General features: G+C 35.0%; 3 protein-coding genes across 4 annotated transcripts; 2 read left to right on the top strand and 1 right to left on the bottom strand.

Moving 5' to 3' along the window:
* The first annotated feature begins 288 nt into the window (after positions 1 to 288).
* Positions 289 to 3,961, top strand: LOC110694184 (RNA-binding protein 48-like). Of its 2 annotated transcripts, none has more exons than XM_021871362.1 (9): positions 289 to 620; positions 763 to 826; positions 954 to 1,037; positions 2,313 to 2,393; positions 2,608 to 2,747; positions 2,874 to 2,982; positions 3,065 to 3,134; positions 3,543 to 3,605; positions 3,690 to 3,961. In XM_021871362.1, exons 2-9 carry the CDS (start codon positions 798 to 800, stop codon positions 3,765 to 3,767), a joined length of 654 nt encoding a protein of 217 aa, XP_021727054.1. In that variant the 5' UTR covers positions 289 to 620; positions 763 to 797; the 3' UTR covers positions 3,768 to 3,961. The 2 variants fall into 2 exon arrangements, with proteins under 2 accessions (XP_021727054.1, XP_021727052.1); XM_021871360.1 differs by having other exon boundaries at positions 291 to 620; positions 763 to 843.
* A 708-nt stretch (positions 3,962 to 4,669) lies between these two features.
* Positions 4,670 to 9,532, bottom strand: LOC110694610 (DNA (cytosine-5)-methyltransferase DRM2-like). The gene is made up of 9 exons (XM_021871778.1): positions 9,476 to 9,532; positions 8,761 to 8,856; positions 8,386 to 8,533; positions 8,124 to 8,219; positions 7,978 to 8,030; positions 7,806 to 7,925; positions 7,047 to 7,146; positions 5,424 to 6,217; positions 4,670 to 5,332 (listed from the first exon to the last, which is right to left on the bottom strand). The coding sequence occupies exons 1-9, from the start codon at positions 9,530 to 9,532 to the stop codon at positions 4,889 to 4,891; spliced, it is 1,908 nt and encodes a 635-aa protein (XP_021727470.1). The 3' UTR covers positions 4,670 to 4,888.
* A 13,499-nt stretch (positions 9,533 to 23,031) lies between these two features.
* Positions 23,032 to 23,866, top strand: LOC110694609. Its single transcript, XM_021871777.1, has one exon. The coding sequence runs from the start codon at positions 23,032 to 23,034 to the stop codon at positions 23,701 to 23,703; it is 672 nt and encodes a 223-aa protein (XP_021727469.1). The 3' UTR covers positions 23,704 to 23,866.
* The last annotated feature ends 67 nt before the right edge of the window (positions 23,867 to 23,933 follow it).

Below are 23,933 nucleotides of genomic sequence, written 5' to 3'. Positions count from 1 at the left end.
CAAAACTTAGATTATTGTGCAATAATCAAAATGTCGGATTAATAAAATAGGACCACGCAAAGTTTGGATTATTGAAATCAAATTTTCCATTTATAAATGGGATTGACTATTGCATTATTTGTTTGTGTCAAATGTCAATATAAACTTTTAAGGGGTTGCCTTTTAACTTTGGTTAAGAGCCTATTCACATTTACTTAATTTCAATTCAGCTCAGCTCCAATCACTTCAGTTCAATTCAGCTCAGCTCCTAATTTCCCTCTCTCATAAAATATTCATTTCAGTTTAGTTTAGTTCAGCTCCAACCAATTTAGTTGCTTTAACAAATACTAGTATTTCATAAATTAAAAGAAAAGAAAATTTTATTAAAAAAAAAAAATAATACTTAATCTTAATCTTAAAGGAATAAAACGACGTCGCACATACAAACATAGAAAAAGTCCCAAAATCATTTTTTTGGTTCATAGCAAAGCAGAAAAAAACTCACAAGTCACCATTGAAGATTCTTCATTTGTAAGAAGCTTCAGTTCATTGTATTCCTCCGCCATTAAATTGTTGAATTAGGTTTATCCGTTGTTTCGTCAGACTTTTCACACTAAAGTAGCTCCTTTTTGCAATTCAAAGTATGTTCACTCAAATCAATTTTTTTTAACCCTCTTTTTGTTTTTCTTCAAATCAATAATCCTGTTTATAATCAATAAAAAGCTTAATTTCTGTACTTTTAGTTCTTATTTATTGATTGGATTTTCTGGGTTTTTTTTTCAGGGAGCAAGAAAGGGGATTTATGCCACGATACAAAGATGAACCTCCTGCTGTTCGTGTATATACCGTCTGTGATGAATCAAAGTTTGTTTTTTTTAGCTAATTAATTAATTTTGCAATTTAATTTTGAAATTTGAAGAATTTTTCCTCTTATTTTGATATCTATTAATGTTGGAATTACCCAATTGCTAAAGGTACTTGATTGTGAGGAATGTACCAGCACTGGGGTGTGGTGATGAACTTAAACAACTTTTTGCAACATATGGAGAAGTTGAAGAGTATGTTTCCTTTTATTTTTATCATAATAGTGTTTTTTTAAAAAAATTGTTGACATTGTGAGTTTGGTTAGTTTCCTTGTTACTAATTTTCAATGTGAAACGTGATTAATTAGCTTGTAATGAATAGTAGTGGACTAATGGTTGTGCAATTGAAATGTATGGCACTTGAATTCTATGAAACTTTGACAATGCCTACTTTATCGGGGCTTGACTCCGGCTGTGATTATCCATAAGAAATGACTTAAGTTTTACGCTGGCTGCCACAGACCTACCGCAACTCTCCTCCTTTATCCGGGCTTGAGACCGGCAGTGAATGCCATGAAGTGACACTCACCGGCAGTGCATACCACAAAGTGGCACTCACAGGTGGAGTTTTGGGGATTAAGGCTTTGTTGTTGTTGAAGTGTGTGAATTGTATCTCCAAGGGTCAAACATTTAAATATGGGTGTTTTGGATTTGAAAGAAAAGTTGATGTCAAATGATAGCATAGTTGGCTCCTATGGTTTTTTAAGTTCATGAGATTAGTGGAATAGGCCCGTACTTGCTTTTGTTATTGATCATTGAAGTAATTACTTGGTGAGATTAGAGAGTAGAATTCTAGGAAGGCTTACAGCTACGTTCATTATATATAAGGGATAATTATAGAATATTACTCGTAGTATTTTACCTGCTTAAGTATGTTATTGAAAGAGCCTTTTTTAGGTATTAAGAGTTCTTTGGGTGACTTTGAACTTATACCATTTGTGTTTGGGTCTTAGAAAAGCCTACTTTGAAGGGTTTTACTGATGCCTTTCCGTCATTGAAGTTACCAGCTCCATTTCTACATAAGAAATAGAAAGAGGATGAAGCAACATGCTTGGCTATAAAACATTGACTTCCACAAGGACTAGCTTTGGTGCCTTGGTGGAAGTTGAAATATACGTGAAATTAGCACAACACCCCCCCCCCCCGGATAAATATTCAGCTGCTTTGTCGTTGCTGTTCTTCTTTTGACTAGAACTTTGTCTAGTATGTCAATACAATGGGGTTTGAAGGGTTTTCTGCGTGCACCTAGATATTACTGTAGCTCTAGTATCTGTCACTCGTATCGTTTATGACCAACAACCAGTATACAACTTGGAACTTGATTGGATCTTTTATGTATGGATTTCAGATGCTATTTTGGTATGTAGTGTCCAGTGTCCTTATAGCCAACCTTGTTAAGCGGAAAGATTTGGCCTAGTTGTTTGGTAAGTTATTAGCCAATTACCTAAATTCTAAATATATGCAATGCAGTTGTAAACCTATGGATGCGGAAGAGTGTGAGGCATTTACCGATGTCTACTGGATCAAATTTCACATGATCAGCAATGCCAGGTAATTAAGTTGGCTTTTTTTTTGTGTTCCAAGCTTTAAAATAGCAATTTGGGTGGGCAAAATTTGCGACTATTTGATTGAATTAAGGGAATATCGAATATTAAACTTTGTGCATGAAGATACTAAATTGTTCACAATATAATATTCTATACTCCGTACCATAATTGATGAAGAAATGAAGTTAGTAATCACGGTTGCTTGTTACATTGTTTAGGTTTGCAAAAAGAAAGCTAGATGAGTCTGTTTTCCTTGGAAATCGGCTGCAGGTGTCATATGCTACTGAGTACGAGACTCTGTCTGACACAAAAGAGAAGTTGGAAGGCAGGAGAAAGGAGGTTCTGGGACGATTGAAGTGTAAGTAATCACTTATCTTAGAATTAACTTAATAAGTCCCAAAGTATTTTGAGGTTTTTTTTCTTTTATTTTCATTTCATGTTTATCTATTAAATTTGAAATCTATATTATTTGGTGTAATTCCAGCAGGAAGATCTAGAGGTCATGAAATGCAAAGTATAGGTGTTAGTAATCCTCCCTTGTTACACGGATCTCCCTCACAAGTATCTCAACAATTAGACATAAAGCAAGGATGGTATGCTATTTTACTTAGTTATGTATTCCATTGAGCAATTTCGAGAGGTCATTGGAGTTTATTTCAATCTAATTTCATGTAGTTACCCCAAAGAAATGGATCAACTTTCTAAGGTAGATCCTTCGTTAATCACCAGGGTGTCCTCTGATCAGGTAATTTATCTACACTAACAATATTCTTTTTATGTTATGAACATATGAGAATAAATTGAAGCTAGACTAGTGATATTCATTTCCACTTCTTGTACCTTTTGCTCTAGTGTTTGCATTGTACGGTTGTACCCTTGTGCTGATTTGGCAAAATATTTGAAGTGATGAACTGCTTTCATTTTGTTACTAATAATCTTCTTTGACTCCAACACCCCCTTCTAAATAAAACCTGGGATCTAATGGATTTTACCTTCGTTTTTTTTCTTCGCGTCACCTTCCTCACATTATTACTTGTATTTCTTTGTGACTACTTCATTTGTTCATTTATTGTAGTATTAGAAATTATTGAGATGATATTTTTCTTGATTAATAAATGTATAACCTTGGATGTATATTTTGTATCGCTGTCAGGATTATTTCCCATTGCAGTCAATGAATGAAACAGTTAGAAGGGTGAGAGAGAAGCTCGATAAGGTGAGAGTATTCTGCAACTCTAATTTGTCTTGCTAAATTTTCCCCAAGAGCTGGTTGTCTAATCTTCCTATGCCCTTGTTTCAGATAGAATCAACTTCTTCAAATATGCAATCTGGCCAGGCTTCAAAGAAAATGCGAGTAGATAATAGAAGGAGGATATGACTGCCCTCTTTTTCTGTCTTATGCAGTTTGTCGATTGGTCGAGTCTCCTGTAAATTAGACAGTCCTCTGATATTCTGAAGCGCTGGTTTTTTACTGAGTAATGACTTGGTGGATGTTAGGCTGTGTAAATTTTGATTTATACATGTAATGACATTTTTTAATGAGAAATTTCGTAGTTCATCTATATTTTTGAATCCTGGTTTATTGGTTGATAAAATTTAGTACCAACGCCCAAGGAGTACCGAGTTTTATCTACTTTGTATCTGGCAAAACACATTTTCTCATTACTCTGCCTTTGGCATCTCGTGTAAGTTCATCTCATAATATTTTAGGTGTACCTATTATTCCTAGGTACATCATGGTGCATGCAAGTAATTTATTTCACCTTGATGAAAGCATGTTTAATGAAAATTAGCTATTACATAAGGAGAATATAAATGATGAATTTCTTTAAAAAAAATTTTGCTCGAGTCTAGTACTACGCTTACTTTCAAACGGCTTTTCATCTTAAAACTTCAACTGATGCTGTATCTATTGCCAAGAGTTGATTAAAACGTCTTAACTTCATATCAATGGAGAAAACAGTGTATCAGGCTTCATAATTTTGCATGAGATGAAGCTTCAAGTTGATGAAAGCTTGACAGGCATGTTTTCATTACATTAAAATACTTGTAGCTAGACTATAACATGATAAGCTTTAAGAAAAGTAATTTTATATATCAGCTAAATTTGGTAGCTTTTTATGGCTTAATTGAAAAATACTCTCTTAGCTAAGCATTTGTTTTTCCAGTCAAGTCCATGAGCAAACTTTGGGCTAAACTTTAGAAAACAGAATCATGAACAAAATATGAATGTAAACAGCTGCAAAATCAATATGCAAAATAATCACCTGTTTCTGTTGCTGTCTCAAGTAACAATACAAGAAAGATTGTTTCCAAATATGTAGATTAAAATCTCCAAAAAATCAACTAAACACTGAGATTGAATCAGGTCCTTGAGGCAGTATTTTACCTGTTTGTGTTGTATAATGCCTATGCAATAGCATGCATAATAAATTGCTTAAGTTTGTCATTTGGTGTATGGTTAAACCTACAAAAGTTCTCAGATTGTTAAGCTGCTAACTACAGGAAAGGTGCTCTTCTTTTCATTGACATTCTGACATAATCGAGGATGCGGTAGTAATGATAGAAGAGAGAGGAGTGTTCTCCCTGGAGCCCATCTCTGGTCCTCCGGTTGCCACCAGCCAAGTTGTTGCACGGGCTTCCACCTATCACCAGATCAAATCCATTGAGCTCTTCAATCCACTGATCCATCATTTTATTATCAATTGTTTGAACATCATCAACATGGATCAGTCTACCCTCTTGCTCTGTCTCTGACCACCACTGCCTGAGTATGTCCTGGCTCACATTGGAAATCTCCACTGACACGACATTCTTCAACGGGATCCCAAGTCTGTAGAGGGCAATTTCTGCTCCACCAATGCCAGAGAAGAGCGAAAGAACATTCATGCCACCTGGATACATGGGCTTCAGAACTGAGAGTTGGTAGGCAACAGTGTCGATCTGAAACAAATACTCAAAACTTTACAAGAGTAATACAAGTATTATCCAGAGCATATACAAAAAAGATGACATCTGATAAAAATTTGCTGACCTGAAAGGAGTTACCCAGGGTTTTGTATCTGTCAGTCCGGCTAACACCTCTAGTGTAAAATCTTGGGAATCCAAGCAACATCTCCATGTCTTCAGGTTCAAGGACTGCCACTCTGTTCTTTCCAACCCACACCAAGTTCCATTTCTTGCATTGCTCGATAACAAACCTTTTATCAGTTTCAGAAGGTTCGCCTGATTCAACCCTCTTCCTAATTCTCTCAGTCAATTGAGCACTTCCAATGCAAGTTAAAAGACAATTCAGCTTTGTTCTCTTATCCCATGAAGGCCACCACTTCTTTGTTTCAGGTATTGCTTCATGAATTGTCTTTGGTGGAATAGGAAGTAAAGGCTGTCGGTTTATGATGGGGAGGTTATGAATGTACCCTCTTTTCCTTGCAGCTGCAGAAAAGTGTATGGAGTCCACAAACTCAGGCTCGATGTCGTACAGGAACCGGGAGATTTGATCCCAAACCCCCTTGGGAGTACAAGCCACATTCTCATAAAAAAAATACGGGGGGCCTAAAGCCTCATCAGGTAGTGTCCTACTGGTTCTGACAGCAGGGCACCCTGGAAGCCCAAACCCAATCATCTGTTTGAAACTTCTTTCTTCCATCATTCTTTCTGGTACTGGTTGCTTTTTAGGCCTCTGGATGACCTGAACAGATTTTCTTTTTCTATCCATCTGAGGTTTCTCAACTTGTCGACTACGGTCAGGGAATTCTGTTGCATCAGCAACTTTCGCCATTTCAGCAGCACAGATAAAATCGGCCAATTCTTCTATGGATGCATCGTAACCTGAATAGAAAGTAGCTCTAATTAATGACATAATGATGTACATGTTAAAAACTTCATCCTTCTCTCTTTGATTGATGCACTTTCTCTAGAGTCATCCCTATTTAATTTACGAATTCTTTTCATCCATAATTCTCTTACTTCACTTCACTTCATTTTGATGGTTATTGCTCAATTAGGTAACAAATGAGCAAAAAATAACCTTGGGTGCACAAGTGCATATAAAAATTTTCACCATTGGACCAATCCACTAGCAATAATAGTTAAGTTACATAACTACTCAGTACTCACTAACTATAATTAGATAAATATTCCACTACTCTTTTTCTTTCCATTTACTATAGAAACACATACCAAGGAAAATAAATAGAGTAGTGTAATTAGGTACATATGATTACTTATTAATTTATTATACTACGTAAAAAAGATGAAGTGTAATAAGAAAAGTGACCAAAAAGTGGTGCTAGTAATTTATTTATTTATTTATTTATTTTTTTGGCAAAATTGGAAATTAAGTAAAAGTAGGAAGAACTTTATGAAACAATCCTAAATAGAAAGTGAGAAGAACTTCATATTGCGAAGGGATTATTACCATAATAAAATTATATGTAAAAGGTTAATTTTTTAAGTTCGATTAAATCTGCTTAAAATGTCAAAGAATGTCTACCAAATAGAGACAAAAGGAATTAAAAACATAAAATAAATAAATAACTAGTTTACATGTAATCTTAACTTGTGATGATCCAATAAAAAAAAATAATAAGCAAAAATAAGATATATTCCAAAAACCAATCTCAAACAAGACATCAAAATTATACTATAATTCACTAACCACATCTCTCTATAGAAATCAGAACATCCTCAAGGTCGTAACCCATATCAACCATTATTGATATGGTTTTGTCTTTGTAATCAGCATCTCTTCTTTTTTCCTACAAGACAAAACCAATTATCAGACTTTCAAATCTTTAAATCAAAAGGCACGACATTAATAGCTTTACTTATTAAAACTAGGGCTTGGAAGAAAAGAATAACCAGAGAAACTTGTGGAGAATATCCTTTGGTTGATTGGACCTAGGGGAAAGGAAACCTTTCTTTGGTCTGAACACTGAATGAAGTTATTGCACACATTCATAATGCTAAACTATTACAAATTAGCAAATTGAAGAAACCAGATTCAAGTTCACAAAACTATTACTAAAGACATCTATGACTCTCATATAGTTTCCACCAAACATGCAAAGAAAATTTGGTTGAAAAAGTTATTTAATGGCGGTGCTCAAATGGAACAAGGCCGAGTTCTTAATCTCAACGAGCAAACAATTTGAGTGCCCCATTATACCTTATGCATGAATCAAGCAAGACAGTGGCAGTAGCCATCTTGATAGTAGCAAGATGAATTCCTATTAGGCCAGAAGGGAAGCCTATGCCTAAGAGAATGGGCCACCATCAATTTAAAAGCATTGAAAAAAAGAGCTAACAAAGATACTATGAGCAACAATCTTAAACATAACAACTAAATTGCAGGAGTCAAATAGCATAAAACAATTATATGGATTCCAGATTTCCAGACAACTGTGTAGCTATATACCTCTGCCTCTCCACAAGAACTATCACAGTCCGAAAAGTCATCTAAAAAGTCCTCATTTATATGAGTGGGTGACTTTGGCTTGGAAGAACCATTATCTTCTCCAAGAGAGTCTTCAAGAACCTGCATTTAAAAATCCCATAACCAAGTCAATGGCTATTCATTGACTATGAACCCTGTTATCATGATTCAGGTATATAGCATTATACTGACAAACTAATTGAGCCTCTAGACATAATAAACAGGCACTGTCAAACATGAAAAACAACTTTTAGGCAAAATAGCACCTGTGGTTCCAATTTCAGAATTGTTGTCAATTACCACAAATGCCATTAATATCAAACTCTATGATCAATGGATTTGAACTTACCGGGTATGTCAATAAACTGTTGAGTATTGCTTCATCATTGTCCTCACCTTGAAGGTAATGTAATATAGCATATTAAGCTTCAGTCAAACCATGCAATACAAGGATGGAGGATTCATCTCATCCAGGAAAAAAAAAAAAAAAAAAAAAAAACTAAAATAACATACTAAAGGGGCCAAAGGAAAGTAGTATTAAAATGAGCAAGCATCATATCACCATTTTCCTTGATTGCTCGGATCACCAATTTCTCCTCAAAGCCCATCGAAACAAAATGGTCAACTTTCTTGGAGTTATAATTGGAAGAACCAGATGATGAGGCATTGTCTACGCAGTCAACAGGAGAATCCTGCTCATAAGCTATGTCCTTTATATTTCATCGTAGGACAAGAAACACATTAGTAAGCACCAGTTTTACAAACCAAATCCATTAGAATTGTGTTCTTTAACAAATATATTGCTATTGTGCTTTACTGCTTCTTACTTACTTAGATTATTATGTAAACAATTCGACTAAGATAAAATATGAGCCCATCATGTCTAGCTTAAAATGCAACAAAAGTTACCAATAAAGGTTCCAAGTAAACTACTTACTTTATCATCAAGTGTGGCCTGCAAAAACTGCAATTCAAGCTCATCATCGGTATCCAAATCAGCTTCATAGTTTATTGGACTGTATATATCGGGATCCTAGGGATAACATATTGAGAAAAGAACACGTGATTAACTACGGAATTTCCATGTTCTAATGTTAGACATATCCTTCTTGGTCTGTTTAAAATATAAACATGAATTTGAAACATAAAGCACTGAAGAAATTTGTGTGGACAAATCATAGCACAATAAAAAGTTTGAGCAATAGAAACTATCAATCTCAATAGTATAAAAGTAAAAGAGCACAAAAGAAAAATAAGGATTCAGAAAAACATTGAGCAATAGAAACTATCAATCTCAATCAGTAGAGTAAATCAACCTTTTTCTAGAATATAATTGTCTAAGCAATGTATTTAGTTTGGGTAAAATTGATGATCAGCAAATAGTAAAGTCGCAACACATTTAAGTCGATCTTCTTTTATCCCAAGTATTGCCAAATACTAAGAACCAGATGCATGAGTGCACGATTATAAGAACAATTGTTAAAGTTCATAATCCATTGTCACGAAATTGGAGCTTGAGGATGCATACAAAGTTACAAACATATTAATTAAGAACATGCAAAATTATCATGGAACAAAGTCTCAAAAAACTCATCAGCAAGAAAACCCAACAATCATATAAGCAAATAGAAGTTTTAAGGAGGAGTACGCACAGCTATCATAAGTTGTTTCCCTTTGTCCGACTTATCGTACATATTCTGAGGCTCCATATCAACTGTAAGTCCAAACATAAGAAAATTTCAGTAAAAAAAGGTATACAAAGAATTAAGTTAAGAGCACTCATTATACTCATTTGAAAAACAAAATGAAGCTCAAAACATAGCCTATCAACATAAGTACATAACAATACAATATCTATTACTATATACTTCTATAGCTCAATCAGAGCAAGTTTGGTAATTCCAATGAAATCAAAAGCTTAATTTAACTAGCAACTAATTAATTCGCCAATACTATTTACTACCTCCGTTCCATAAAGTTCAAATTTAAACCTACTTACTATATGGATTTCACAAAGTATCCTGTATACTACATAAAAATTTCACATTTGAATCTTAGTTAAATCTAGACACAGCACAAGTAACAAACATTATTTCCTGCATAATATGAAGATGCAAAATTGCACAAAAGAATTACAATCAAATCCAATTTTTTTTTTTTTTTTAAAGCTGTATTTTAAGGTACGAAATTGAAGCACATTTCCCCAAAAATCAAACAAAATTACACCAAAATAGAGCTAAAGGACAAGGGTTTACCGGTTTATGCAGCATTACTCCAACACCGAAATACAACTGAGGGTTTCAAGAAACAGGGCAAAATTTTTTAAAAAAATACAGAATTTCACTTTTTTTTTCGCCCTTTTTTTGACAAACATTTCGTAAAAACAACCCAAAAAATCATACAAATATATCATGATCATTGACGTTTCAGAAATGCGAGAAAATTAACCAAAACAAAAATTTTACTTCAACCCCTTAAACCCAACACACAGAAAAGGTGGGTTCAAAAAAAATCTCATAATTCAACCCAAAAATCACCAAAGAGTTCTTAAAAAAAAAAAAAAAAATACGAGGACATAAATTTCAAACCAAAAAAAAAACCATATTAGGATTTTTTATTTTTACCAATCAATAAAATTAATATTTCAACAAATTAAACCCATTATATAAGAATAATCGAACTACACGGTAGTTATCAGAGTTGGGGTTTCAGAAATTTCAGAAAAAAAAAAATAAAATAAAAAAAAACGTAGGATTTTATGGTGTAAAGGTGAAATGAAAAAAGCGCAAATTCATAGAAAAAAAGCAAATACCTGAACTTTGTTGATGGGTTTGAATATGGTGATGGAAATTCTGAAAGAGAAACGGCAAATGCAGAGAAAAAGTGGGCAGGAAAAAACGTCAGAAATTAGAGAGAGAAAGCAGAGAAATGTGAGCAAAATACACAGCAGAGTGTAAGCACCAAAAAGAGTAGAGAAGAAGAGGAGAAAAGGTAGTCAAGGTACACTGTTTCTGATACGCCAATATGGCCAATAATAACAACAATATAGAAGGGGAAGGAGGGAAAGATCAAAAATATGGACATGAGTTAGACTGTAGAGGGGCATTTTGGTCATTTTGCAAAATTGAGTTTTGCAAACTCTTGTTTTTGAGGGATAGTATGGTCAATTCATATTACCTTAAATAGAAATTTCTGGATTTACCCTTACTTATGTCTAGAATGATCTAATAGTTTTAAAATGAATAATAAATGGAGTTAAATACTCCATCCGTCCCCTTTTGATAGTCCCTTATGAGCATTTTTACGTGAATTAATAAAGACAAATAAGAATAGTTAAAGTATATTGAAAAAGTAAATTGATATTTGGTATGCAAAAAAGTAGAGAGAGAAAGTAATAAAATTACATGGAAAAACAAAATTAACATAGGAAAGTTAAATTTGCACAAATATTGTTGCAAATTTGAGGAATTTTGGTAAAAATTTAATATTAAAGGTTGTTGGAAAAAACAAATGGGGTGTACATTTTGGGACTAAAATTTGTCCATAAGGAACTATCAAAATGGGACGGATGGAGTATTATGTAAGTGGGATTTGTTTAGAAAATTAAAAGGCATACTCTCCATTAGGAAAAAAAATGAAGTAACACAAGTATTTCGTATTATCTTAGTCTTCTGTTGTATGCTTTTTTACGGTTTTCACGCATATGTTTTTAGCCGTTCATATAAAATTTAAATGAATCTCATGTGATAGTGTTTATATAGACTACAAAGTAAGTTGAATTATTTCTTCATTTTGTAGATTTGAGAGATAAGTGGATAGGATTTTAATTTCTCTATTGCGCAAAAGTGTCTTTTCACAATATCTTGTGGAAAGTAAGGGATAACTCAAGTGGTTAGAGCTCCCCTCTCGATTTCAAATGATCTTGGGATCGATTCTCATCACTCTCACCCTTGTGGCTCTCTAAACAACAACAACAAAACAAAAAAAAAAAAACAATATCTTGTGTACTTTATTTTATCGTTTTTATAATATTTCAAATGAAATTCATGTGAATGTACTTGTATATATTGCGTGATTATGTTAATTTTTTCAATTATAAATATGACATTATAAGATGGGTAATTGGGTATGATTCTATTATATTGGACAACATGAGCTGAGGTGTTAAGTATAACCGCCATTGAGATTGTGGTGGATTTTTTTAGAGTGCAATAAATCATTGTTACCTCTTACCTTCATTGAACTTGATAAATAATTAAATACTCCGTAGTTTCTTTCTCCGTTTTATTTTATTTACAATGCACTTTCAACACACACTTTGAAGAATTAAATAATTAGGTAAATTAAACAAACAAATTGAATTAAAATATTTTATACATGTAATATCTAACCTTTCTCTATCATATTCTTATCTAACCCTTCTCTATTCTTGGTGTTAAAGTGAGTTAAGAGTACAATTAGGTACTTAATTCTTCCTTTTTTCACCTTTTAGGTACTCAATTTTTTTTGCTTTGCTTTTGGGTACTCAAAGTGATTTTCAGGTGAACTAACTCACCACTAACTCATCACTAACCATACCTAATTAAAAAATTAATATTTAAAAAAAATTCTTAACTTTGACTCATAAACTAGCCGTTATTACTCTATTTAAAGGGGCATGAACTTGGCCAAAAAATGCCATGAAAACACCTGCAAAACACTAGCAGCACACCATGTTTTCTTAACAAAATTCATCCAAAACGATTTTCCCTGATTCAATTTCAATAAAAAAAAATAAATAAAAAATAAAACCCAAAAACAGCAACGCAGAAGCTGTAGCAGTACACCAACAACAAATATCATCAAAACAGGTTCATTCACCATGTCTATTTAGGCACAAATTCTTCAACAAGGTTATCGCAGATTTTTTAGAAATAAAAAAAATTAAAAAAAAAAACAGAAACAGAAGCTGCTGCTAGGTTCTTCCCCAGCTGCTGCTAGCTTAATCCAACAACAAACAACAACAAAGCAACAAATTTAACACAAAAAACACAAGAAATCGACATCATCAATTTGTTCAAAAAAAACCCCAAAAAATCGAAAACCCTAGGTCACAAATAACATCAAGAAATGGGCAAAAAATTCAAAATTTTTATCAAAATATCAACATAATCCATGAGTAATTGAGCTTACCTCAAAAAAATGGCGGCTTTTGGTGTCGTTTTCCCCAGAATCGAGCCTAAGCTTGCTCGTGTTCTTCGACAATGACGCAGCAGAATTTCCAGAGAAGGAAAGAATAAAGGGAGCAAAAAGGGGAATAAAGAATAAGAAAGGAAAAAAAATTAAGGGTGACCCGCGAATTTTTTTAATCGGGTGGGGCCCACTTTCTCTTAACCAAAGTATTGAATTCTTTAACCAAAGGTACTGAATTCTTAGGCTGATTTATTTTTTTTGGCCGGAATTCTTAACTCAGTACCCAAAAGCAAAGTAAAAAAAAAATTAAGTACCTAAACGGTGAAAAAAGGAAGAATTGAGTACCTGAATTTGTGCTTAACTCTGTTAAAGTTATTTTGATAAAATCGTCAGTTTACCTAATCTAATCAACTCCTAAAAAAGCGCGTCTAAAGAATGTGTTGCAAATAAAGAAACAAAGCAAGTATGAAATAAACAATAGCATGAAATTGCCCTCATATATGTCTCAAATGTAGTTATCTTAATAATCATATATGTTTGTTTCAGATGCAACCTTCTTTTTATGGTTTTCAGCCTACGTTTCTGACCGTTCATATAAAGTTAAAATAAATCTCACGTGATTGTGTTTATATAGATAGTTGAATATGCATGTTGAATTATTGAGGATTTTGGGCAATAAATACCAACTAATCGTCTCATTTCACTAATAGTCATCTACTCCTTTTTTTTTTTTAATAAGTTTTACACTTTAATCGTCCACATATTTTAGGCAATTTAATCAACTTAAATGAAATAAGAAGTAAGTGGGGTATTTGGAGTATTAAAAAGTATTTAATGTTTTTGACAAATTAATTTGGGGTTTTTGAATTGAAATTAGGGTTTTTGTAATCATTTTGGGGAGTTGACTATGGTGATAGCATGTGTGATTCATATTTCTTGATTTTTAACTAATGACGAACAAAATTAAGATTGAATTGCAATTTTATATTTGGTTTTTTTTTTGATATTTTGCAAGGTACCAATATCTAGGTCGTGCAAGATCTATATGTATTAAGGAGAATCTAAGATGCAGATTTCAGGCATGCAAATTCTATGATCCATACAACAGAAGTGACATACAAATTCAGAATCTAATTTTTCAAGAAGAAAGAGGGGAAAGAAAGAACTATTGAGGAATCTAATAAGATTTAATTTTGGGGAAGACTTTTAATGGGTGAATATCACTTGTGAGAATTAGAGAAGAATAGAATTGAATTGAAAGAACACAGAAGGGAAAATCGAGTGAAGGAAGGAAAAGAGGGAAAATGAAGGGAAGATTGTTTATGAGGCCCACCATGACGTTACACATGAGTGACTGGATAATCTAGTGGGAACTTTTTTATATTATAAAATGGGGTGGTAAAGAAAAAAGTGGTTATTATTAAAGCGAGAAAATTAGTTGGTGATAATTTCTAAGAAATTCTTAGGCCTCGTTTGGTTGCATTTGGGAAATAGAAACCCATGGGAAATTAAAATTCATGGGAAGTTAATATTCCCCGGAAAGGGTAAAATCATGTTTGGTTGATATGAAGGAAATTGAATTTACCATGAATTAATTTCCTATGTTTTGTTTGGTTAAACTTAGGAAAAATTAGAAAAAATAATCCCAACTTTCATAAATTTTGATACAATAATCCCAACTTTGGATTATTCTGAACCCATTATATTAGGTCACTTGACACGTGTCAAGTCCTGATTGGTCAAAATTTTTTAAAAAAAAACTAAAAACAAAAAAAAAGAAAAAATTTTTAAAAAAAAAGAAAAAAAACTTCCCTCCCTCAAAACCACCAGCCCCCCACCCAAACCACCCCTCCACCAGCCCTCCCCCACCCCTTCCACCAGACCCCACCCGAAAACCACCCCCACGCAGCCAAAAAACCGCCCCACCCCCGACCACCACTCCCCACCTGTCGAAACCGACCCAAACCACCATCCCCGTCGCAACACCCAAAACCCTCACCGCCGTACTCCGAAATTGAAACCCCAATAATTGTTTTAAGGTTTCGATTATGGGTCAAAATTGAGGGAGAAAGGGGGCGGAAATGGTTGGGGGAGTGAGAACGTCGACATAGAGGAGGAGTTAGGTGCCAGTGAGTGGTGATGGAGGGTTTTTTCGAGGAAGGGATTGAGGTGGTTTACGGGATGGGGGAAGGGAGGGGGGAGGGTTTCGTGGGTGGGGGAAGGGAGAGGGAGGTGTTTCGGCAGGTGGGGAGTGGTGGTCGGGGGGTGAGGGAGGTTTCCGGCTGCGTGGGGGGTGTTTCCGGGTGGGGTCTGGTGGAAGAGGTGGGGGAGGGCTGGTGGAGGGGGTGGTTTGGGTGGGGGCTAGTGGTTTAGGGGGAATTAGGTTTTTTTTTTCAAAGTTTTTTTTTTAATTTTTTTTTTATTTTGGACTAATCATGTACTGGCACGTGGCTTTTAAAAATACATAAAAAGAAAAAAATAACCTTCTCAACAGGTAACCGGTCATAAGGACTGAAGAAAAAGAAAACTTATGTATTTCTCATGTATTATGATTACCTTAACTATTTGGAAAAATTGTCACCATTAATCCCAACTTTGTCTCGTCCGCCAATAATAATTCCTACTATCATTTATTCACCATCACTCCCAAATTTGTGTAGGATTAATTTATATTGCACCCAAATGACTTTGAACCAGTTGAATAGGTAAATTTTGCTGACTTGTGATTAGTTGCACACATGTCAAATCATGATAGGTTAAAAAAAAAAAACAAACAAACACAAAATAAATAAAAAAAATAAAAAAAAAAAAAAAAAAACCACAACCACTTCCACCACCACCACCACCTCCCCTTTTAGTGTCACTTGCAAAATCGCCAAGGGGGTGGTCGAAATTCGCCGAAGAAGGCAGCGAGGTGTAAGGATTCTACAACGAAGGGATAAGAGGGTTGAAACGGAGGAGGAAGGGGCAAAAACAGAGGGAGGAAGGGGGAAAATCGGAGGTGGAAAGTGGTGGAATCGGAGGGGGAAGGGGAGCACGCAGTTCTCCGACCAGTTCCGACACACCCCCTTTCGGAAACAGCACGTACGCAGGGGCAGCCCTACTGCCCGAACGACGGGGGATGCCTCCTGTCGGTTCTGGCAGCGGCTGCCTCCTGCCGGAAATGGGATGGCTTGCCTCGTGCCGGAAACGGCAGGGGCTGCCGCCTGTCGGAGCCCGAGGCTGCCACCTTGCGTGAGGGTTTTTTTTAATTTTCTTTTTAAAAAAATTCAGACCTATCAAGTGTTAGTTGACGCTACACGTGGCTAGTAACTTGCAATATCAGGTTAGATTATAGGTTGGGTGCAATAAAAATTAATCTCATACAAAGTTGAGAGTGATAGTAACTAAACGAAAGTTGGGATTAATATTGGCGGACGAAGCAAAGTTGGGATTAATGGTGACAATTTTTCCTAACTATTTTTGTATAATAAATATATTTTCCAATTTTTGGAGGGTAACATTGTAATTTTATTTAAAAAATACATTATGCTCTGTTTGGATACCTGAATTTCATTTGAAATTCTGGAATTGGGTTGATTATTGTGTTTGGATGAGTTGGAATTTGAAATCTGAATTTAGCCCAAATTCTGAAATATTTAAGAAAACTTTATAAAACTAACAATTTGAAATAATGAGTCAAAACATGTCATTTGGAATTCCCAACCTAACCCAGCCCCAATACTCAAACACCTATCGTATATACTTAATCCTAGTTCATCCCTTTCATCAAATCCTTTCCTTCATGATGATGAAAATATTTATGTTCGTCAAAAGCTCGTCAAGTTCGTCAAACATTTATCGCACTATCATCAACTTTCTTTCTCTCCCCTCCATTGAGCAGTCTATATCTTTCCTCCACCATCTTCGCCTTTAATGACAGCGGCTTCGACGACGAGTTAATGAAATCGTCAGATCCTATGTATAGCAATGGGTTTGGGGCTATAAATCTCAAGTCTGGATATGATTAATCATTTTTTTGGATAAGAAGTGAGTAGAAGATCTTCGGAATTGATGATGGTGAAGGTTATTGTTTTGATTATTGAAAAATTGAGGATTTTTATACACTAGTTATTAGTAAAATTAATTAATTTGTTATTAAAATCTAAAGTATTGCCAAACACAATGGATACTTTGAAATTCTGGATTTAAAATTATTGTTTTCCCAAACAAGTAATTTGGAATTGAAAGCAAGGATTTAAATTTCCAGAATTGAAATATAGAATTTGAAATTAAATTATTGTTTCCAAACACTGCCTTAGAGAATTTTGGTTGACCAAGGGTATGGGAATTAAATTCCCATGTTTTGGAGGAATTTTCATTTACTAAGGAAATTCAACTTCTCACACACACACACACATATATATATGTCAACCAAACAACTATGCATATACTCACTTCCCATGAATTTCTATTTCCACCATTAGTAAAGTGTAACCAAACAACGCCTTATTTGTCAATATGACACATAAAAATGAATATACATTTTTTTATAGATGAAAACAATGAGTGTCTTTTCACAATATCCCGTGCACTTTAATTTCTTTTAACGTTCATATAAAATTGCGTATTGTGATAAATCATATATGTGGATATGATTTTTATTAGATTGCAGTAGCTAGACAACACGGGCTGATGAGGTGTTTAGGGTGCGACAAGTCATTGTAAGTTTGTATCGTCTTACCTTCATTAAACATAATGAATAATTTAAAAACTGTGAAATAAGCTGAAGCCTAAAAGTACCCTTACGTATGTTAAGAATATGACTATTTTAGTCATTTGCTTTTTGCTTGTTTTGAATATTTTTTTCACGATTTTCTTATAGGCTAAAGGCTAATATAAGACCACCCTTTATCGGAGGATTCAGTTCAAAATTATTTAAGTACGTAAAATTGCTACAAGTCTGTCATCATGTAAAAGCAGTTCGGTCCTAAAAAGAGATATCTTTAACACTTTTTTTACACCCTCTGTTCAATATATATGTTTGACACATTGGGAATTATTTGTTTAAATTAGGAAAATTTGATTCTATTAATCCAACCTTAGTGCGGTCTAATTTTATTAATTCAACCTTTTGATTATTCCACAATAATCCAAGCTTTGGGGGTATTCCATTCTATTAGGCCAAGGTGACTTGCTACCTATTCTTCAGGTATTGTTTTTTTTTTCCTCATTTTTTTAAGTTAGAAAAGTTGAAAATGACTTAAAAAATATATATACCAGCCCTTCCCTTCCCCGGTTCCCTCATTGATTCCGGCACATCCGAATCCCCGTTCGACAACCCCTCCTATTCCCGGCCATTCCCTCCCCCCTCCCTTGACCTCCCATTTCTGGCCAACCTTCCCCCCTTCCCCTCTCTTTTTGCCGTTTCGGCTTGCCCTAACCACGCCTCACCGCACACCAAATAAAAACCCAGAATTTTTAATGAAATCATCGGGTTCTTACGAAAGTTCCACTTTTGATCTTGCAAAACCCTAATCAAATTAGGGGTAAATTATAGGGTTTTGAAGATAAAAAATTTCTTGCAAATGGCAGGAAATTGAAACAGAGAGAGAAAGAAAGAATAAGAAGGATTTGGGGAAGAGAGAATTTAAAAATAAATCGACGATAAGGTGGGAGTTTGCGATAGTTTTGATGGTGGGTGGGGGTTCTGGGTTCGAGGGTTGGGTTCAACAGAGGGTCGGGTTCTGGGTTCGGTTTGGTGTTTCTGGGTTTCGACTAGTGTGGTGGCTGATGGGGTGGGGTTCCTTGTTGCTGGAGGTGGAGGTCTAGTGGGCAGAGGTTTGGCCGGAAAAGGGAGCCATTCATGGAGGTGTGGAAGGGAGGAAGAAGATGAAGATGAAGAGGAAAAGGATGAAAAAAAGGGAAAAAAAATCTTTAAAAAAATCAAAAAATATATTTTGGACAAATGAAAATGCGACACGTGGTAAGTGACTTATTATTATAGGTTAAGTGACCTGCTTGACTTAATAAAATAGAACACCTCCTAAAGCTTGAATTATTGTAGAATAATCAAAAGGTTGAATTAATAAAATTAGACCGCGCAAAGGTTGAATTATTAGAATCAAATCTATACTAATATATTAAAAGGCGTTCCTAAAAAGTCGATGTGCCATGTAGTTTCTATTTTGTTGTGCCACGTCATCTTCCCACCATCTAATGATGCCACATCATCACTCAAACAATGCCACATCACCCGAGCAACTAACATTAGTCCATATAAAAACATTTCGAACCCTCAACCTCTAATAACACATATGACTATTTAGCCATCTAAGCTAATATCAACTATGTTGTTTGTATGGAAAAAAATTCATATGACTACAAACCACAAGGTTTAATTAAAAAATAAAAAAAACTACATTCAAAGAATAACTCAATTATGGTTTGACAATGACAATTGCAGTTTTAAAAAGCCTTTTAAAAAAATTACCGATTATACATCTACAACAATAGAAACTCGGGGCAACGCCCGGGGTCACTCACTAGTTTTCATTTAAATCTGAACTGCTAAACGTCGCTCCCATTTTACATACTAACGCTTCCTTTTTGACATGAAAGAACGATATTGCCCTTTGTGTAAATTGTAGTGCATAATGGTATAATATCATTCCCGACCCCTCCACTTACTACCACGTGGTAAAAAAAAAAAATCCCGAACTACCACATCCGACCTCGGCCCACCACATTCGATCTACCACCAAAAATCCAAGTTAATTTTTTTTTAAAAAAAATTTATTAAGCATTAGCGGCAGGTTTAGGACAATGGATGTCGACAACGTTCGGACACCGAAAGCTTCGTCGGAGGATTCCGTAAGTCGTCGTTAAAAAAAATTTGAAATAAAACATCCGCCTAAAATTTTAGGATCCACGTAGGTGGATCCACTTAAAATTTCCGGGTGGATCCTAATGTTTTGGGCGGATGTATGTAGTGCTTTTTTTTTTTCTTAAATTGATTAATTAATCAAATTTACTATTGTAATCTTTGTATTATTATTATTATTATTTTATTATGATTAGTATTAATTTTGTGATTAGAGTAATTAGTATTATTATTTTATCAAATTTATTATTGTAATCAACTTTTTTTTCCCTGATTTTACGTACTTAATTTTTTTAGAGAGATAAAATGAGAGTAAATGAGAGTATGAGAGTGAAGTACGAAAGTTGTGAGTACCGTGAAGTGAGTCGTGGCGATTTATTTGATAGGGGTAAAAATGGAAAATCTTAAAAAAAATGCGAGCGATGCCTAGTAAAAGGGGAGCGACGTTTAACAGCCCCCATTTAAATTAAGGTAAGGAAAAATTCTTAGAATAAATTACATTGGAAGTTGGAACCATTCAATACATTGGAACCATTAAATACATTGAAACCATTTTATTTTTAAATAAGTTCCATTGGGAACATTAAAATACATTGGGAGTATTGGGAGTTTAGGACTATCTAGTTTTTGGTTGGGAGACTTTGGAATTGGGATCATTAATGCTTCAGATTGAGACCAAACCCTTAAAATGAGACTAATATATGTGGGAAAATAAAGAGAATATGGGAGGATTAAAATAGAAAGTGGATCGTATATTTTGAACACTCAATATAGAAAATAAAAGATTCCCTACGTGTTTTTTTAACGGATTTTTCACCGTATACCCTGAGTAATTTTTTTATTCACCATATATCCATAAAAAAATTTTAAATTCACCATATACCCACGTGTTTTCAGAAAATTCACCAAATTTCCTTAATGACTAACGACAGTTAACATCGTTAGTCATAAATGTTAATTATGCCACGTGACAGCCTATGATTGATTGTCCCTTCATATTATTAAATTAATTTAATTATTAAAAAACTTGAAAATAAAAATTAAAAAAAACCTCCGCCCGCAAACGGCGTCGCCCCTCCCTCCCCTTATCCTGTTGCCACCCTTTCTCCTTCGTAGAACCACCTTCCCCCGCAACCCTAAAATCCTTCCTCCACTCAAAAAACACCTATCTCCCCTCCAGACGGCGCCCAAACCCCCATCTCCTGCTCCGGTGAAGCTAATTCGTCCATTTTCACCCACTTTCCCCCATTAAACCACTATCCTCGACACCCTAAAACCCCAAAATCGAATTCCCTAAAATTTCGATTTTAGGGTTTTTTTAATTTGGGGTTTTGGCATGGTGGTTCTGGGGTGGAGATGGCAGGGGAGGGGGTGGATTTTACGTTGTCCCCGCCTTATCCCCGCCTCGCCCCACTTCGTACCTGCCTCATTCCCACCTCAACCCACATTTATATATTTTTGAAAACAAAATTATATACTTTTATACTATTTTTATAAAAAAAAATGATGTAAAATGAAATAGTAGATATATAACTAAAAAGTGTGTAATATTAACAATCTTTTTTTTTGGGGTTTTCTAAGTTATACCCCCCAAGTTTTTCGGTTTCTAAGCTGTACCCATGCTTTTTCAAGGTTATAAGCTGTGCCCTCCACCTCACGATATTTTATCAACAATACCCTTTGACAGTCATATTTGTTAACAAAAGTTAAGTTATTTTATCAACAATGGTGTCGTGGCGTTATAAATTTGACGCGTATTTCGTTCTAATTGGTTTAACACTTAAAAAAAATTTAAATCAGAAAATAAAACAATAAAAAAAAAGATTATTGTTAACGTCAAAGGTTATTGTATAAAAATTAGTGAGGTTGAGGACACAGCTTAGACGTTTGAAAAAGCATGAGCACAGTTTAGAAACCGAATAAGTTTGAGGGCATAATTTAGAAAACTCCTTTTTTTTGTTTGTAATTTTTATTAATTATGTTGGATTATGAATTAGGAGCTGGGGATTAGACGAGTCTTAGGTGGGGATTAAGTAGGGATGAATATCCAAGTGGGGGGTGGGGTGGGGCAGGGATGATTTTGTAATTGTATTCGCCGAGGCGAGGATGTGGATGAAAATTTTAGGTGGAAATGGGGATGAAAATTTTAGGTGAGAATGAGGATGGAAGGCCAACATCCGCCCCGCACCGCCCCATTAACGTCCCTAATCCGGAGTACATGAAGAGCTGTGTGCCGGTCCTACTTTAATAAAAACGGAAATTTCACCAAATGCCACTGACAAATTTAAAAATTCATCAAATGCCATCGCACTTTTCAGAATTCACCAAATGCCACTCACAAACAGTAAAATTTCATGTCGTGCCATTAATGAGGTCTGGACGTTAACAGTCCGTTAATGCGAAATGACCATTATACCCTTATTTGGGGTTAATGACGCGTGAATGATCATTAACTCTCTGACTTCTTCAATTTAGATCAAAAAAAAAAAACTCCATCATTCTTCTTCTCTGTTCTTCGAACTTTCACCCTCATTCAAACTCTCAAATCCATACTCAAACTAGAAGCTTTCGTTAACACTTGAACAAAACACTCCTAAAAATTTAATCTTTTTTTGCAATTGAAGTTGCGCGAACCAGTACAGCAGTGATAAGTAGGGGAGGAAGTAGAAGAAAAAAGCTCTTGAATTTGAGTTTGGGGTGTTTGACATAGCATTCAAGGTAATAATTGCTCTTTCGCTTTTCCATTCGCGTTTTGAATCTGGCATTTTTTGCGAAAATTGAGTTAGGGTTAGGGTTTTTTGAAACGTTCATGTTAAATGTGATTACTTGAAATGACTGTGTGAATTATTGTTACATAAAATATTAAAATTGTTATTTGTTGGTATTGATTTAACATTGTTATGTTTTGTGATTGTGAGGTCTTTGAATTCCATATTTCGCAATTTTGTGTACTGGTATGTTAGGGTTTGGTATGTGGTTGTTGATATGAATCATATGTGTTGATATGAATCATATGTGTTGATGTTCAGTATAGTAATGTGTCTGTAATTTGTTGTTTATAGGATGAGTAAAGTGTGGCTTGATGTCCATTATAGAGATCTGGGGTTTGATGTATTGGTATCATATGTGTTGATGTTCAGTATAGTAATGTGTCTGTAATTTGTTGTTTATAGGATGAGTAAAGTGTGGCTTGATGTCCATTATAGAGATCTGGGGTTTGATGTATTGGTTGATGATACTGACAGTATAAGTTTAATGGACTTGTATGAGTTTATGTTTGAGGACTCTGTTAAGCAAAATGTGATCCTTCCAAAGTACTTTAGTTTGTATGTACTGCCACCTATAACTAATAGGAAGTTGGAGTTGTGTTCTGATAGGGATATGCTGAAAATGTGGGAGTGGTTTGGACATAAGGAAACAATAGTAATATATTTAGAGGAAAAAGAAAGTCCTAGTCTGGTGTTTAAGGGTGCTGAGGATAATTGGCAAAAAAGGATTAAGGCCATGGCTGAGAAGGCTAGGTTAGAAGCTGAAAAGGCCCAGGCTGATAGAGAGTTAGAGGAACTGGAACCTTTTACAGTTGCAGTTGAGGTTCCCGTTGCTAATGTGGATGGGGGAGAGGATGAGTATGTAAGAGTGTTTGAGACTCCATTAGCTGATGAGGTTTTTCCTGGGAAATCTCAACCTAAGCCTGAGCAAAATACTCAACCATCTAGCCAACACTGTCAACCAACTTCTCCTCTCAACCAACCCAAAACCTCAGGTGTGAGGAGGAATATGACCCCAAGGAAAAGGAAGAGAACACCCAAAAAAAAGCCACCACCTCAAACCACCTCACCAGGTTAAACCACCTCACCACCTCAAACAACCTCACCACCTCAAACTGACAACCAAAATTTCCAAACTGACTCACCACCTCATTCACCTGAAGCACCACATTCACCTGGACCACAACCACCATCACCACCTCTTTCACCTGAAGCACCACAATCACCTGGACCACAACCACCATCACCACCAGTTCCTCAGGCAGAATCAGTTCCAGCTCAAACTAATGTCAATCAAACATCAGAACC

The sequence above is a fragment of the Chenopodium quinoa genome, unplaced genomic scaffold (genome assembly GCF_001683475.1).
Source record: "Chenopodium quinoa cultivar QQ74 unplaced genomic scaffold, ASM168347v1, whole genome shotgun sequence".
Classification (NCBI taxonomy): Eukaryota; Viridiplantae; Streptophyta; class Magnoliopsida; order Caryophyllales; family Amaranthaceae; genus Chenopodium; species Chenopodium quinoa.
Note: the sequence above shows the minus strand (reverse complement) of the source record. Positions and strands in the feature narration are given on the sequence as shown.

Coding starts and splice junctions, on each gene's coding strand:
- LOC110694184 (XM_021871360.1), top strand. CDS start 782: ATGCCACGATACAAAGATGAACCTCCTGCTGTTCGTGTATATACCGTC. Junction 1,038..2,312: donor ACATATGGAGAAGTTGAAGA/GTATGTTTCCTT, acceptor TATGCAATGCAG/TTGTAAACCTATGGATGCGG. Junction 2,983..3,064: donor TTAGACATAAAGCAAGGATG/GTATGCTATTTT, acceptor AATTTCATGTAG/TTACCCCAAAGAAATGGATC.
- LOC110694610 (XM_021871778.1), bottom strand. CDS start 9,532: ATGGAGCCTCAGAATATGTACGATAAGTCGGACAAAGGGAAACAACTT. Junction 8,534..8,760: donor AGGCCACACTTGATGATAAA/GTAAGTAGTTTA, acceptor TGAAATATAAAG/GACATAGCTTATGAGCAGGA. Junction 7,147..7,805: donor GTTCTTGTGGAGAGGCAGAG/GTATATAGCTAC, acceptor TTTGTCTTGTAG/GAAAAAAGAAGAGATGCTGA.
- LOC110694609 (XM_021871777.1), top strand. CDS start 23,032: ATGAGTAAAGTGTGGCTTGATGTCCATTATAGAGATCTGGGGTTTGAT.